Source organism: Octodon degus, unplaced genomic scaffold (genome assembly GCF_000260255.1).
Source record: "Octodon degus isolate 3935 unplaced genomic scaffold, OctDeg1.0 scaffold00046, whole genome shotgun sequence".
Classification (NCBI taxonomy): domain Eukaryota; kingdom Metazoa; phylum Chordata; class Mammalia; order Rodentia; family Octodontidae; genus Octodon; species Octodon degus.
The window spans coordinates 14,521,444-14,533,394 of record NW_004524622.1 but is presented as its reverse complement, the minus strand read 5'-3'; the positions used below and the strand labels follow the sequence as shown (position 1 = coordinate 14,533,394).

The window sequence follows — 11,951 nt, the reverse complement described above, 5'->3', positions numbered from 1 at the left end:
ATTAAAAAAAAAAAAAAACCATAACAAGCGTTGTAGGACATTTTGTGTAAGCAATGAAAAAAGTAACTAAGCTAATGGCTTTATGCTTGGCAAACCGTGAACCATTTCTCTTCTGTCATGCCATGTCACCCTGCCTGGAAGTTAGCTGACTATGAACTGAAATTTAACACTGTGAGCCAAAATAAACTTTCCATTTAAAAAAAAAAAAAAAAAAATAGAATAAAAATAAACCTCTGTTTCTTACTGATTAAAAAAAACAACAACAACCATAACAAGGGAAGATTGCAGTCCATTACTCCTGATAAATAGGCATGGGCAATTTGCAACAACTACCAAAGTATAAATATTCAGTTCATGGATCTAGTAATTCCTCTTCTGGGAAATTTATCCTAATAATATTTGTGTGAAACTGTGCACATACAAGATCATTCAACAGAGTATTATTATAGTAGTGAAAGGCCAGAATCAACTTGAATGTCCATTGAATGCAGGTACAGCCTGCATTCAATGAATCACACAGAGGTCCTCTGCAGCACAGAGAAAGAACAAAAGGAGGGAACTATGGAAATATGGAAAGATTACAAACATAAACGAAAGATCAAGACACAGACCAGTGTGCATGGATTATGTAAAAAAGGGGACAGGAAGCATAGTATGTTCTAATTTGCTTGTATAGGCATTAGCCAATCTGAAAGAATAAAGCGATATAGGGGATGAAGATTTTGCTCTTCACATTATTTAATACATGTATTTAAAACTTTGAACAATATAACTAGATAATATATTTTTTTAAAATATTTAAACACAAAAGCTATTGATGAGGGGCCAGGGAGATGGCTCAGTGGAATAAGCGCTTCCCTGGCAAGCCCAAGGAAGGGCCTGAGTTCAATCCCCAGTTCTGCAAAAAAAAAAAAGCTACTGACGATTTCAATTATTTGCTCTTAAATCTAAATTCCAACAACAAAAACAGTGCAATTAAGTAAAAACAAATAAAAAACTCCAATTCTTTACAAAAGTAAATATTTTTATATAAGCATAGGATGGCCTGAAAAATATCAAAAGAATTGTAATCTACAAATACAAAACATATTGCTCTTTAAAAACAAACAAATCACTTAGCTAGCTCAAATAAATCACAGTTATCAAGTTAAATGAACAGCCAAATGTCTTTATACTAATTTAGGTCAGATTCAAAGCTACAGAGTTCTCCGATTTCCTCCTTATTCTCTCTAAAATGAGTTTAAAAACATAAATATACAGCATGTGGGAAAAAATCATGATTTTCTACTTACATTTTCATTTTTCAAGATGAGCTTCAAGATTGCTTCTCTTTGTTTTAATGCCTAAAACCAGAATAACTTCCAGTTAGTATTTTTTTTTTTAATAAGGATCAACTTGCTCTCCTACTGCTTGTCTTCTAAACTACCTGATGATACCTCTACAAAATAACAAAACTATGACAGAAGTCAATGCAAGGTCTTGATTTTGCATATTGAGTGGGGAGGTTGAGACACAAGGAACACTTCGAGTCTGAGCTGCTTAGTTAGACCCTGTACCAAATAAATAAAACAAAGACTTTTAAAAAATAAATAAACCTATCTCTCCATTTTGACATATAACTTTTATGTTAAAAAATATTAAGTGAATTATTTCTCAGCAATGTTGTCTCTTATTACAACTGAAATCAGAAACTACATTTAACTTTTACAGACTACCTTACGTATACAGTAAGTATAGCTGGCCTTTAAAATTATCATGGCTGTGGCCAGGGAGATAGTGCAGAATTAGCGCTTGCTTGGCATGCGCAGGGTCCTGAGTTCAATCCCCCGTACCACAAAAAAAAATAATTAATTAATTACTTAAATAGTCATGGTTGACATCATCATTGTTCCTATAACCACTGACAAGCTGGCTATGACAAGCTGGTAATTTTTCAAATTACCTGAAAAAGAAAACTAAACTGTGTTTCCATAATTCAAATAGTAGGAAGGTTAAATTGTATGTTATGTGATCACTGATAAGTACTTTTTGTTAGTAAGTATTTTACTTGGAAAAGTGTTTTAAGATAAGATTAATAGGGGCTGGAGAGATGGCTCAGTGGTCTAAAGCACCTACTTGGAACAAGCTTGGCTAAAGCACAGGGACCGCGGTTCGATCCCCCAGTACCACATGCCAGCCAGCCACGCCCCCTGGTGGGCTGAGCTGGACACACACACACACACACACAGACACACACACACTAAATAAATGTAAAAAAAAAAAGATAAGATTAATAATACAAATTGACACTGTAATTACACAAGAAAAACAATTCCCCTACAACACTTGTGCATATTCATCAAAATGAGAATGAAAAAAAGGTAACAAAATTCTATTTTCTACATCAATGACATACAAATTTATAACAAGTCTAATGAAACCTTTTATAGTTTGCTTTGCTAAAATACAATATACTAAATTTTCAACTTTAACAAAGGCTACTTTCCCTGTGTTCTATACCACTGTAATCAAATATCTTTGTCTTCTAATGAATTAAAAGGTATTTTTCTAATACTTGATGTCTACTGCTCATCAGTAAATCTTAGTTGCGCCAGGAAGATGGCTAAGTGGAATAAGTGCTTCCCTGGCAAGCACAAGGGTCTGAGTTTAATCCCTGGTTCCACCAAAAAAAAAGTAAATCTTAAGTTGTCTAGAACATAAATTACTGATAAAGGTCATTAATCTTAGGTTTCAGATAAACTGAGATAAACTGTCTTTAAAATGTCCTAACATTGGGGGCCTGCCCCTTAGCTCAGTTCTTTAAGTGGCTGCTACACTTCAACAAAGCAGTCAGGCTCAGGTTGCTGTGGTTCGATCCCCACAACTCAAGCCAGGCCAAACCTTCCCTGAAGGCACTGGGAGCAAAAAAAAAAAAAAAAAAAAAAATGTCCTAAAATTAGGGCTGGGGACATAGTTCAGCAGCATAAATGCCTGCCTGGCAAGCGCAAGGTCCTGTGTTCGATCCCCAGTACCGCAAATAAATAAATAAATAAATAGTCCTAAAATTGTGCTCACACACTATTTTAAACTCTTGTGCCAAGTATCCCAAGTTCATCTAAATAAATTAGGCAGCAGTGATCTTTCTAGCCTCATCTGCACGTATCTGCCTTGGTGGCCTAACTGATTACCCTGAAGCTCATCTGCTAAAATGTGCCTCTGCGCTACGTTCCCTTCACCTTGTCAGGAAGGTGTCCTTATCGCATTTGCTTGTCAAGTTCTTACTATACTGTTTCAAGCCCAAGCAGACTGTGACCCCCACAGCGGCCACAAACAGAATCGGTAATCTGTCAACATCTTAGGCTCTCAAAGTTCTCTAAACTTAGCTTTGTAAAGCGCATTTTACATTATTCACCTGCTTTCCTGCAACACAGAGCTGAAAGGACAAGAGCTGTGTTTCTTCCACTCACCAAGGCCTAGCAAGGGTCTAGCACATTTTAGTGCTCCATAAATATTAACTATGCTAAACAAAATTTATAGTCTACATTAAGAAATCTCCTCACTGGATTACCAAGTAACTTTCAAATACAGTGATGAGGTATGAGTACCCTCAGGGGAACCAGAGGTTGCAGCTGCAGCAAGTAGCTCAACAGGGAGATTCTGCAGAGGCTACAACCATTAAACTAAGGAGACCATGTTTACTGCCAGAACTCATCTATGGTACAAAACATTAATAGGACAAATGATTTTTAGACAAAGATTATAAATAGAACTAAAAATTTGCATTCCAAAGTCTGAGAATGACAAACTAAAAACATCTCTGAATGGCTAAAATGTAACATACTGACTGTATGCTCCAATTCCTTCCCTGTTTGTCATAAATGAGTCCCATAAAATAAAACATCCCCTTCTTAAAAATCACAGACAATGACCTGTGAAAAATGCCAAGATTTTTTTTTAAATGCCAATATTTAACTGCATAATACAATCAAGACCACCTACAGGCTGGTTGATGTGAAATCTTGTAGGCATTCTTCGCATTATGGCGGAGTCCAGGTCCTGGGGACGATTAGTAGCTCCCATCACAATGACCTAAACGTAGACAAGACAGCACCAGTATTAAATCTACCGATCCTACTCTGAGGTCACTATTACTAGGACTTGAAGACAAGGAAAGTTAGGTGACTTTCAAACTAAATCTTTTATGAGAAATTTGATTTTATTCTAGCATTGGTCAAATAACTATAGATAAAATTGAAGTTTATTTTAAATCAAATAATAGCAATCTGGAAAGACCAATGCATTTCACTCTACTTATGGTAAGTGAACTATACACTATTCAGTTGCAAATATGTAAAATATACATATAAGTAAATACAGAATCTCCATGTATACGTAAGTATTACATAGTAATATATCATGTGTTATTCTCTAGATTTTACATCATCTCGTTGCACTATCAGCAATCCAACTGTGAACAATGGCAAGAGAGTAAAAATAAACATAAAAAAAAAAAGATTGTAAAGAACTGGGCAAGCATGTACTCGCCTAGCTTGTCTGAGGCCTTAAATAAAAAGTGTATTTCTGAAGGACATCAATACTTCAGTATAACTCAGTAAGTACAAATCTGCTATCCAAAATGAAATATATTAGTATTATTGGAAATAAGTGGAAAACTGGAAATATTTCTCTAACGCTATATTTGCCTGAAGTTTTAAATTTCTGAACTATTAATCTTGAAGTAAACTAAACATCTACCAAATCTTATATTCTACTTGTGCTTTACAGTCAATAATATTTAATAGCATCAGCACCAAACTACTCAACTGAGTTTGGCACCAAGAGGAAAAAGGAAAGAAGTACAAATATAAACTTGAGAAATGTTAGTTCCACAAAATATGTAATTCTGTATTTGAATTAGGTGGTCTTAGAATTAAAATATTAATGCTTATACCAATTTCTTGTTATTGCCTTCTTCAACTTCATAAAATTTTTAAAATTTCCACCAAATGTAAAACAAGACATTAAAAATGCTTAAATGAATGAATTAAATGAGATAAAGAACGAGTATAAAGTTCTTATATAAAAATCCAGTTTGATCCACTGTTAAAAAAGAAATTCAAACAAATGGAAGTCTGTTAAAGACTGGCCATATTCAGCTGTAGAGGTCACAAAAGGAACTGAGGTTGAGGAAGTATTTGAAAAAAAATCTGAAAAACGGACATGTCGAGTAACATTTTAGATTTTAAAAAAAAAAAGCCTAGAACAAAATAAAAATGGAAGTATGGAAAATAAATGTTAAAAAACACAATCAAGAAATTCAAATGAAAATGGTCGGATGACTACATACAGGACAATAAAAGGTATTCATGATAAAAAAGCAAGAGTGACTCAAATCATTTATAACTTCAGTTAATTTTTTTTTTTTTGGTCTTTTTGAGACAATGTCTCACTAGGCATTTCACACTGGACTTGAGCTCACTTTGTAGCCCAGGCTTATCTGGAACTCAATGAAGCTCCTGCCTCAGCATCCCAAGTGCTGAGATTATAGGCATGCACCACCAAGTCCAGTCAAGTAGAAATGCTAAGGAAGAGCGGGCCAGATACCTCAGCAGATTAAAGCAGACGCAGGGACCAAGGTTTGATTCCTGGCTTGCCATACCCCCCCTCAGGGCATACTGAGACAGCAATTAAGACTGGGCGTGGTGGCTCTCACGCCTATAATCCCAGTACTTGGGAGGCTGAAAACAGGAGGATCACTATGAGTCTGATCTGTAGTTAGACAAATTTAGTACAGTAGACCCTGTAATAAATTAAAAAAACTAAAAAAAAAAAGTTAAGGAATGATTTTAAGGGGAAAAACAATCTTTTACATATATATTTTATCAGCACTATGAGTTCTATTTAGTATATATACATTAATTTTATTTAGCATAGTAGTACAGCTAAACTAAAATTCAAAATGGTAAATAAGACTAATTTTTTTTAGTGAACTACAAAAATCAGTGTATCATCTAGATAATAATAGCTGTTAAAAGTTTTCTTTAAAATCCTTAAAACATGATAAATTTTATCACTCATACATGCTTGTAATCTTGGCTACTTTAACAAGATCCCATCTCAAAATGAAATGATGCTGAGGACTGGGATGTAACTCAGCGGCAGACTACTTGCCTAACATCAGCCAATCCTTGGGTTCACACCCTAAAGTTCTATCACTTTCCATGTAAAGTAATCAGACAGAAATCTATGCCTTAAAACTTTTTCTTCAATGAGGACCCTAAAAACGTTGTTCACGTGTCTGTCTCTCACTTCAGGGTGGAGGTTGTGTCATCAGTTACTATGCCTCCTGGTTGTGGCGATGGTGGCACCGGAGCAGTCACTGTGTGCTTGCTGTGTGAATACAACGACAAGGAAAGCTTCCCAGGCTTCTGGGCTCCAGCTCCAGGCTCAAAAAAGGTAACTTTAGCACTCGGGAATCTGAGGGAAGAGGGCTGTGAGCTCAAGGCCAATCTGGGCCATTTATTCAAATTCTGTCTCATTTAAAAAAAAAAAGTTGGGGGGCCGGGGAGATAGCTCAGTAGAATAAGCACTTGCCTGGCAAGCGCAAGGGCTTGAGTTCAATCCCCGGTACTACAAAAAAAAAAAAAAAAAAAAAAAATCTTACACAAAACTCTCATGATTATCTATCATCAGCCAACACAGATGGACCTTGGACCTGTGCTTACCTGTTTGCATTGGGAAAAAAAAGTCTGGCAGAAGACAAGTATAAAATTTCCTTAGGGAAACAAATCAAAACAAGATAAAAGAATTCACAAATTTTAAAAGTTCTACCAAATGTAAGTTTTCCACTAAGTCATAAAAACACACACTATAAATTCAAACAAATGATAGAACTAAATGAATAAAAACTCACAATCCAATTACTGAATATAAACTATAAAAAGTATGTTAGGATATTTAAAGGAATAAATAAAAGAATTTTTTTAGAAGCACAAACAGCAAAGCATTATGCACTAAATATATGCCAGGTACCTTTATAAGCACTCAGAGTGGTTCTTTCCAATTATTCTGAAATGGATAATATTCTATCATTTTTTATAGAGAATAGTTCCTCTACCCAGATACACAGTAATTATGAAATGTAGCCAAGGTCCATACAACTAGTAATGCCAGGACTCTGATCTCTAAACCTATTAGAAACCTAAGTAACCAGCAAGTATCTGTCGAAATGGACCTGGTAGACTTGCAAAACCATTTAAAAGAATTGCTAGAACTGAAAAATAACTGCCATAAGTAGTTCACTGCTCCCATTTATAACAGAAGTGCTCCAAATGAACAAAGAATTATCAAACTGAAAAAAGAAGAGCTAAAGAAATTGCCTGGAACATGTTACAAAGAAACACAAACTATGACAGAAAAGACAGAATATAAATAAGGTCCTAAAAATACCTACAGGAGACAAAATATAGGGGGTGAAAAAATAATGACCAAATAGAAATGTCAGAATTATTAAACAGTAATGAAGGGGCTAGGGGTAGTATGCGCATGGCCCTGGGTTCCATCCCATCACTTAAAAAAAAAAAAAAGAAGTGCTAAGAAAAGATGCAATTCTTGATATATTATGTTTATAGAGCAAAATGTTTGCAAAATAATATCTTCTAAGGTTACAACAAGAGAATATTAACATTTGCATGTGATTATAAAAAAAAATGGAAAAAGTACTTTTAGGATGTGCATTTCCAACCATATGGCAGCTAAACAAACATGCCAAATCAATATTAAATTTTCTTTCAAAATACAGCAGTGAGCTGGTAAGAAGTATGGAATATTCAGAGGTTCAGTCATGAAAGCGATTGGCTTTCTCTCTGGAGACGTCACAAGGGAACTTTGATGGGGTTTTTGCAGCCTTATAGTGGGAAAACCAAAACTAAACTAGAAGGCTGGCCGGGGAGATAGCTCAGTAGAGTAAGCGCTTGCCTGGCAAGCACAAGGTCCTGAGTTCAATCCCGGGTACCGCAAAAATAAACAAACTACAAGACTATTTTGCATAAAACTGGAATCCTAAAGGAACATAGCTAATGAACACAATAAATAAGCATAAAATAAGAAACACGAAGACTGAGAGTACAGATGATAAAGACACACTAAGTGCCAAAGATAAAAAAAAAATCACACACAGACACTAGCGTAGTCACTGCCTCTTCTCTGGCTCAGTCTATCTCAGCCGTAGAACAGGTCTGCCTCTGGTTTTCTCTCTTTCAACGCATCTGTTTCTGGCACATAGGCAATCTATTAGTGTTTTGTTAAACATGAAGTCTCAAAAAGGATAATTCACACAAACTATATTCTTTTGGATCCTCATCAATTGATACATATAAAAAGTACAAGAAAGAACTTTAAACAAAAGTATAAGTAGCCCCCTAAATCTTGTACTAATAAAAACAACGTAAGTTAGGGGCAACACAAGTTTTGCAGAAATACCTGGCAACTGTGATCAGTATCCAACCCATCCCAAAGACTCATAAACTGGGCTTTCATCATGGCTGTAGCTTCATGGTCAGAGCTTGAACGGTTTCGCAGAAAGGAGTCTAAAAGGAAAAATCCTTAACTTTAAAAATTAATGAATTACTTATTCTGCATATAATCTAAATCATTTAACTAAAAGCTTACAATTTTGTGAAAGATTACAAGGAAATGAGGGGCTAACTGTGCCATTTAGATAGACATTATAATCCTAGTAAGTTTTTGAGCAAATCAAAACAGTCAATTCACCTTCTTGCTTTCCTTAAAAACACACTCACGATAATACACAGAAAAGAAAGAAAGGACATGCGGCTAAGAGGCTGGAAAGGGTAAAACAGCACCTTGGAGGAAAGCCTGTGTGCTCTGTCCGTCCCTTTCCACTTTGCCTGAACCTTATGTTCTAACTCATGGACTCACATTCTTCTTCCTCATACATGTTCTTGGTAATAAAATAATGAAATAAGAAACTGTCTAGAATACTATTAAATAGGAAAGTATAGAGGAGAAAGAGTTTAAAACGTGTGCTAGCCAAGCATAGTCGTGCATGCCTATAATCACAACTACATAGGTCACAAGTTTGGGGCCAGCATGACAAAAACTGTCTCAAAATAAAATGCAAAGGGATGGGGATATAGTTCAGCACTCCCTGGGTTCAGTTCCCAGCCCTGTATCACAAAAAGCAAAAACAAAACACCCACACATGTAACAACCTACATGTAAATATCAGTTATACATGAGAAAAAGTCTTTAGTGAAATAAGACAAAAATGCTGAGAAAACTTTAATTCTCTCTCAGAGATGGATGGACTGAGACAATTTGTAACTGAGGGACAATTTTAACATCTCTTTTATATTATTTTCTGTCTTCCAAATTACAGTGAACATAAGTTCTTTTATAAAGACAAAAAACAGTCCTTTTAGAACATGAAGACTGACAGGTATTACTATCTTACGAATGATACACAGAAATAGTAAAAATAAAGCTTGTGTTGTCTAGCATAAACATTTTCAAGGTTTGTGTATATCTATAAATCACTAGTATTTCTAAGTAACTGTCATATTTCAGCCTTAAAATTGCAAAGTTTGGGCTGGAAAGATAGCTCAGCAGACTAAGTGCCTGCTTAGGCAAGCGCGGGGACCCGGGTCTGATCCCCAGCACTACTCGTCGTGCCTGCCCCACCCCCGGGTACACTGAGCCAGCCACAGAGACCCAGTGTGGTGGCACACACCTGCAATCTCAGCACTGGGGAGGCTAAAAACAGAAGGATCACTACAAGTCTGAACTGTGTTGTGAGACCCTGTACCAAATACATTTAAAAAAGATAACCTGCAAACTTTGCCAATTGTAATATACCGAAATGACATAAAAATGATTTAGAATGTGTTAGGCTCAAGATTCAAGAGACTATTTTTAAAAAAGTAACCGCAGCAAAAACATAATTCCAAAATATAATAGTTCTATAAAAGCAGATATATATCGTGGACATTCCACCAGAGCTCCAGTTTCACAAAATATGTCCCACTACTGTGCTACACCTCAGACTAAGGATAGCTTTACATATGACCTCATAACTATGCTCCTTCATAGTCAGCTAAGTTGCAACTTATGGTCAGGCAAAAATCTAAACATGAATGTTATTAGGAGCTTTGTTCAAAATTGCCTAAGACAAGCTATCTTTCAATATAAGAATGGACAGAGAAATTTTGGTAAAACCCTAAAATGAAGTATTACTGAGCAAGTAATTTGATAAGTAATCAAATCATGAAAAGATATAAAGAAATCTTACATGATATTACTAAATGAAAACACTAGTGTGAAAGATAAAAGACTAAAAACAAAAAAAGACAAGACTGTATGATTTCAACTTCATGACATTCTGGAAAAGGCAAAACAATAAAGAGAGTAAAATGACCGGCATTTACCATGCAAGTTGGGAGAGAGGGGGAAAATAGGTGAAACACAGAAGGCTGTTAAGCTGTTAAACTGTTTTGTATGATACTATGGACACTAAGTATTTGTCAAATCTCACTGAACTGTACCATAAAAAAAATGAGACATAAGGTAAAAGTATAGGCTTAATAATACAGTAATAGTTCATTAACTGTAACAGATGAATCACACTAATGCTAATACACAGTTATAGGGCAAACTGTATATGGGAACTTTAATTCTGCTCAGTTCTATAAAAATCGCTATAAGCTGGAAATTCTTCTACAAAGATCTATTACTTTCAAAAACTAGTTAATGAAGATCTGACACCACAAGAAAGGAAAACAAATCCTAGATTTTAGAGGGAAAGAATCTGAAAATAAGGGTGGGGAAGACCTTGAGATACTTAGGCAACTGTCATGCATACAAGTGTGAATATATGGTACTGCAAGGTTCTACTTTATTGTTAATATCCATCCTTAAACTGAAGCTAAATGCTTGGAAGAAAGAACACTCACTCACTGACAGTGCAGGCAAGAAAAAAAAATGTCATGCACCATTGTGCATGTTATGGGAAAGCTTAACTGTCTAGTTCGTGAGAGGAAGTATTTTTCCCCTGATGAGAAAAAAAGAAAAAGCAGGACCATGTAGGATTAGGGTGTCTCTTCATAGGCATAAAGCCTGTCATGGTTTGTGTCTAGATGTCCCCCCAAAGCCTCACATAGTCATGGGTAAAGCTTTTTGGAGGTGGCTGCATTTAGAGTGTGTGACATTAGATTTAACGTTTTCTACCCTAGGTATGAGTGCTACCTAAGGGCAAGTACCCTGGATAGACTATAAGGGACAGAAAGAGGGCTGCTATTGCCATGCTTATCAATAGCTGCTTCCTGCCTTCTGCCTGCCCTGCTTTGTCATGGGCCATTTCTGCACTATCTCTCTGCCATGCCACCCTGCCTAACAGCCAGCCAACTATGAACCAAAATCTCTACAAACTGTGAGCTACAATAAACTCTTTGTTTTTCTAACTTTGGGTGTTGGACATTTTATCTCAGCCATGAGAAGGTAACTAAAACAAAGTAATACCATTTAGTCTAGGAGCACCTAAACTGAAAATTACCATAAAAATTGTTCCTGTGTGAGCAGGTCCTCGAAGTTCTAAGCAAAAGACCAAAAACAAAACACTTTGGATCTTCTTAAATAAAAACAAACCTAAAACGATGCAGTGTTAGACCAGTGCTGTGGCACATGCCTGTAATTTCAGGACTTAGAAGGCTGAACATACTCAAGGCCAGTTTGGACTACATAGTGAATTGAAGACAAGCCATAACCACACAGTGAGAACCTATCTCAAAAGACAAAAATAGGTAAACAAACAGAAATGATCCACTGTTACAAGTAACATAATAAAAGCACTACAACTTTAGCATGGGTGCTATTGAAGCCAGTGTGTGGAAACCACAATGAAAAAGTCAACCACAAAAATTTCAGACAACAGAGCAACCCCCACAAGCAATTATATT

At 35.8% G+C, this 11,951-nt stretch overlaps 1 protein-coding gene across 5 annotated transcripts in view; it reads right to left on the bottom strand.

The window, feature by feature from the left end:
• Atad1 (ATPase family, AAA domain containing 1) overlaps positions 1-11,951 on the bottom strand; it is an 81,375-nt gene that overhangs the window by 18,890 nt on the left and 50,534 nt on the right. For all 5 annotated transcript variants that reach the window (XM_023716161.1, XM_023716159.1, XM_004632079.2 and 2 more), the window contains 3 exons: positions 8,461-8,567; positions 3,979-4,068; positions 1,293-1,343 (listed from right to left, as the gene is read on the bottom strand). In XM_023716161.1, the coding sequence (XP_023571929.1) occupies positions 1,293-1,343; positions 3,979-4,068; positions 8,461-8,567 (248 nt within the window). The remainder of the gene's footprint in view (positions 1-1,292; positions 1,344-3,978; positions 4,069-8,460; positions 8,568-11,951) is intronic.